The sequence below is a fragment of the Heliconius melpomene genome, chromosome 8 (assembly GCF_056956725.1).
Source record: "Heliconius melpomene rosina isolate 202511_hmr_F chromosome 8, ASM5695672v1, whole genome shotgun sequence".
Taxonomy (NCBI): domain Eukaryota; kingdom Metazoa; phylum Arthropoda; class Insecta; order Lepidoptera; family Nymphalidae; genus Heliconius; species Heliconius melpomene.
In genome coordinates, this window is record NC_140396.1 from 5,152,229 (window position 1) to 5,157,233 (window position 5,005).

A 5,005-nucleotide genomic window follows, 5' to 3' on the forward strand; every position below is an offset into this window, starting at 1 on the left:
CTTTTATTTGACAGACAGACAGCTTTGATAGCTGTATAAGTAGTATTTGATAAATATCATGCATAAACTTAGTGCACCATATTCTTATATAATTTTAGTATTATCAGTGTAGGTGGTTTCAAATGTTTAATAATTTTTCTAAGCAATGACTAACTTTTCTCCCTTTTTCTTGTATAAATTCTAATACTATTAATATGTTTAATATGTTATATATTTTATATGTTTTTTTTTACATATTATATATATTTTTTAATATAAAAATAAAGTAACTAACTTAACTTCTCCTCTTTTCAAGTTTTACGCTGTATTCCGCATGCAGCAGGGTAGGCTTAGTTTTAAGAGACTCTGCTCTTCACTTTCTGCCGAATTCTAGATAAAGATAAATTGGAGAGAGGACTCAACACTAGGCTTTCTCTCCCGGTGCATGCAGTGAATAGCTGAAAAAAATAAAAAAAATAAACGGGAAATTAAAACAAAGCATTTTTTAAATTTTATTTGTATTAGTCATAATAATAAACTTTAAAGATTTTTTCATAGGAAACGTCACATGTACATATGTTATCGTATCGCTATCAGATACGTTTCACTATATAAGATGATTTCTCGCAAAACTGGTTATCGCCATTCTACAAGACAGGCTCAAGATGAAGGTCTTGCTTGCATTCCTCGCTTTGGTAGCCCTTGGATACTCAGCTCCTCAACCGAGGAAGCTGTTCCACGAACACTGGGAAGATTTCACCGAATTGATCTTGGAAGAGGTTGGCGATGATTTGGAGCACATTTTGGAACACTATCTCGAATTCGAAGAGTTCCAGGCCTCTTTGGACTACCTCATAACGGCTGATTTTAAAAACATAGTCTATGAAATGGAAGACTTGCCCGAGTTCAAGGCTGTTAGTATAAATATTAGATTTAGTATATGTTATATCTTTAAAGATATAAAATGTGATATTATGTAACTGTTTCTGTTCTTTTATCTGTTTCAGGTGGTCAGCTTCCTGGAAGGTCATAGTATCGACATTTTGTACTTCATTGATGCTTTAAACGATATTGTTGGTAAGTATTTTATTTTTTATCTTTGTTCATTTTCATTCTAGAAATACGTATATATTTTAATGAAATAAAAGTGAAATTGCAATCTACGATTGTCGTCGAGTATTTGTGAAGAAGTTTATACCATTGATTAACGTTATGAAAACACATAAGTGTCCATTAATTAAAATTATTAATAAAATTGACTTTTCCCATAAAAATAAGGTTTTTCATACGAAAAAGTCATGTGATATGCCCTCCAAATAAAAAAACAATTAGTTTATTAAAAATGCATACTTTCTTTTACAGGCAGCATCCAAAGAAGAGGTATCCGTCATTCGGTCAGTGGCCGTGACTTCCGCTCCTTCATCCAGGATAGTATTGCAGAGTTCCCCAAAGATAAATTAGTTGCCCTCTATGATGAGAAGATTGCTGAAGATGAGGCATTTAAGAACGCAATGGAGAGTCTTGAAAGCGAGGAATGGGACGAGATCTACGGTGCGCTCTGGAACAGCGAGGTGTTTCTTAAGGAAGTCGCCGATCTCAAAGCCAACGGTATTGACATTGACGTCCTATTGGATGAAGCGAAGGCCATTTTTGGTAAATTCTAAAAAAAATTGTTTTACAAAACAATGAGATTTAACGAAAATAAAAGTTACCATGTCTTGTACACTGTTTTTAATTTCATGTAACCTGTGTGTAATAATATGATTGTGTAATAGTTAAGGTCACTAAGTTATTTTCATTCCCGTGTAAAATTACTTTAAGCCTGTACAATATAAATTGTCTCTATAGTATTTTTTCAAAATATTTTAAAACAACGTACATAATTTAAATATTTTATAATAAATTCATAATTTTTCTTTTAATTTAACAAATATCTGTAATTAAATAAAACATATTTTTTATGTATAAAAGTGAAGAGAGAATTCGCCTCACAATAATTCACTGGAAAATGGGAAACGGAAGTATCTTAATGGAAAACGAAGTGTCCTAATAGCAGGTTCTCAGGTTCCCTCTGCCATAAGCGGGAAACAGCTTGAAGCTAAAAAAAAATGGCTAGGTAAGATATTTCTGGGAAATATTTCTTTTTCACTCTCAGCAAATTTTAAATAGATTAAGTGCTGGGTGGCATAATCTAGAATTTGTATTTCATAGTAACATTCTAGAACCAAACTAATATAAAAATAGAAAAAAAAATTGCACTTAAATCTAAAACAACTTCAATAATGCCTCTGCTATCTACAATGTTGTTATGTCCATGACATCACAACAAACCATTTTAAAATTCTTGCCATTGTTTACCCAGAAGTATTTACACAACAACTCCTCAGAGGAAAACCAAGTCTTAGTCATTAGCGGAAGGTCGTTCCGAAGAAAATAAACTCTTAAAGCGATTTATATTGAAGCAACAGACATATTTGTAGCGTCTATTCGTTTCGCAATTGTGGAAAATGAGAAATGCTCTAGTTGTTCTAGTTCCCGTGTGTATTGGACTCAGTTGCGGATTTATCGTTCCCTCTAGCGTACAGGAGGTGAGTATTTTGAAACGTACGATATTCGGACGCCATGAATAATATTCAAAGTGCTGTTTACAATAGATATTGGTTATTGTATATTGTACGTGTAACGGCGATATGGCGCAAGTTCGGATGTTACTTGTGGAATTTGTTGGAATGAGCCTCGGAACTGTATAAATTATTTCTTATCTGGAGATGGGAATGTTTCGTATTTCGATCATGTCTTATGGGTTTCTTCTTAAAATTCATATTTGTATATAAAAGATTGTATTTGTTTTGAATATATATTTTATTATAATATGAATATGATTTTGAGATATGACATCTTAGAGTAATTGTAGGTACTTGTATACGTTTATTTAAGTTTAATAGAAATCTGTCGTTTTTCCATTTAAATCTTAAAAACAAAAAAAAATGTACGTGAGTATACGAAATAATGTAAATATGTTTATTATGTTTTTAAAATAAATGATATATAACAATAATTCATAATATTCTTCTTGTAATATATATGTTACAGTTGCAGTTCAGTGTAATAATATTACCAAAAATCGTAAGTAATACAAAAATAAAGTTTTAATAAGTTAATAATTTTCAGAAAACAGAAAGTGTCATACATGAAAAGTATGCTTTCAAACAGAACAATAATAAAAATATTTTACAAAAAAATGAACGTTTCATTAGAATGGTTAATGTTACAAGTAATAATGTGAATACTTCGCAAGGGATCGACATTGAAAAAATTAATAATGACATATATGAATATATCAATAAAAAAGATGTCAATTTAACTGAAAGATCATTTATTTATATAAAAAATCAGAGAAGTAGAACGTCGGGACAACGTTTTAATAAAAAAAATGAGGATAAACCCCCTTTCGTTAGCATTAAGAATATTTTTGAGGATTTAAATCATCGCTTTTCCTTGGGGCACGTTGATAGAAATATTTTCAATACTCGAAACATTTTTGACGCATCTGGACATCGGTGTAAAGGAAAATCTAATTATGTTACAGCAAACAACAATAATAGTCAACCTCAGAATCCAGAAGAAATATTTAAGTTTTTTGGGATTCCGATTACTTTATACGATTTGGAAAATACTCCTCCAAATGAAAAAGCCGAAAAAGATACTAAACAGACGTCATATTTAAACAATTTATTTAAAACAAATTCAAATAACGAAAAAAGATTACATAGAGAACCTAATAGGAAAGATCAATATGAGCAAAGAAAACTAAACGAACCGAAAATTAATAATGTTGTAATTAATAATAGTGTTTCAACACTCACACCATCTAATGATATTAGTGACGGTGATGAATATGGTGATGAAGTTTTAGATTATTTAATGAACAAAGTTATAGAAAATCAAATACCTAAGAATAAAAATTACATTATTAGAAATGGATTCCACTACTGTCGTGATTGCATTGAAGAGAATTTAAGTAATGCATCTTTAGATAGAAACTGCACGTGCGACTTTAAAAAAATGTAAAATAATACTTTAGTTTATTTTCATACATTTACTATAATATGTACCCTTCTTATTAATTTGCGTTAAATCTAATGAAGATGTAATATTTGCTGAAATAGTATAGCATAGTCTACTAGTAATTTATTTGTTGATTTTTCAAGAAAATAAATAAATAAAAAATAACAATGTTAGCGTCCGAAACACTTTAAAACTGATTTGTAGGTTATATACGTGTAAAGGCGAAGCGAAGCGACTTTTCATGGCGTGTGCTCGTTGATCTCGATTACCAGCTCAAAGCTATCAGAATTGCGATCTCTGCGCGCGCATCCTCCTTACTACGTCTGTTGCTTGGAGAAATGAAATGTAAACACTGCAGAATGCCAACAGATGTCCAGATAGCCAATAGAACATCAAGGCTATAGAGATTCGCGATGTGCCTTTGATTTTTTTCTTTTTTGTGTTTATTTTCTTAGTGCAAGTAATAAACAAGATTAATTACTTCAGGTTTGTGGGTGATAAAATTTTGCATATAAAATATGATAGCAATACACACGTACAGGCTACAACAGAACCAAAATTAATACTGTAAATTAAAAGCAAATTGTTTTTATTTAAATTAATGTAAAAAAAGGATTTAAATTATATTTGCAATTTAAGTAAATAAATACTTAAATACTTAAAATGTTATTTCAAAACGAACTGTTGAAAAACTCCTAAAGCGAAAGAATTTATATTAACTTTAGCCAACAATTTAAACTTTCAGTTATTTTTATGTCTGTTACATTTTATCTGTATTTGTTGGAGAAGATGACTTCGCTCTTCCAAGCATATTGTTCGAAAATATTGTACTGTAGAGATAAAACTTTTTTGGTATAGAATTTTCAATTTGAATAAACATATTACACAAAGAAGGCTGTATAAGGCGAAGACAGGCATAGCATAAGACTGTAAACACGTTAGTTGTCGGTCCGGTAAC

At 30.4% G+C, this 5,005-nt stretch overlaps 2 protein-coding genes across 2 annotated transcripts; both read left to right on the forward strand.

The window, feature by feature from the left end:
- Positions 1–606: 606 nt before the first annotated feature.
- On the forward strand, positions 607–1,702 carry LOC146536816 (uncharacterized). The gene is made up of 3 exons (XM_085189384.1): positions 607–893; positions 987–1,056; positions 1,342–1,702. Exons 1-3 carry the CDS (start codon positions 645–647, stop codon positions 1,641–1,643), a joined length of 621 nt encoding a protein of 206 aa, XP_085045510.1. The 5' UTR covers positions 607–644; the 3' UTR covers positions 1,644–1,702.
- Positions 1,703–2,297: 595 nt separating this feature from the next.
- On the forward strand, positions 2,298–4,623 carry LOC146536817 (uncharacterized). Its single transcript, XM_085189382.1, has 2 exons — positions 2,298–2,567; positions 3,151–4,623. The coding sequence occupies exons 1-2, from the start codon at positions 2,487–2,489 to the stop codon at positions 4,048–4,050; spliced, it is 981 nt and encodes a 326-aa protein (XP_085045508.1). The 5' UTR covers positions 2,298–2,486; the 3' UTR covers positions 4,051–4,623.
- The last annotated feature ends 382 nt before the right edge of the window (positions 4,624–5,005 follow it).

Bases quoted from the DNA above. Each gene is read 5' to 3' on its own strand.
- LOC146536816 (XM_085189384.1), top strand. From the start codon at position 645: ATGAAGGTCTTGCTTGCATTCCTCGCTTTGGTAGCCCTTGGATACTCA. The intron at 894-986 runs GTTAGTATAAAT...TATCTGTTTCAG, and splicing joins ACTTGCCCGAGTTCAAGGCT to GTGGTCAGCTTCCTGGAAGG. The intron at 1,057-1,341 runs GTAAGTATTTTA...TTTCTTTTACAG, and splicing joins TGCTTTAAACGATATTGTTG to GCAGCATCCAAAGAAGAGGT.
- LOC146536817 (XM_085189382.1), top strand. From the start codon at position 2,487: ATGAGAAATGCTCTAGTTGTTCTAGTTCCCGTGTGTATTGGACTCAGT. The intron at 2,568-3,150 runs GTGAGTATTTTG...AATAATTTTCAG, and splicing joins TTCCCTCTAGCGTACAGGAG to AAAACAGAAAGTGTCATACA.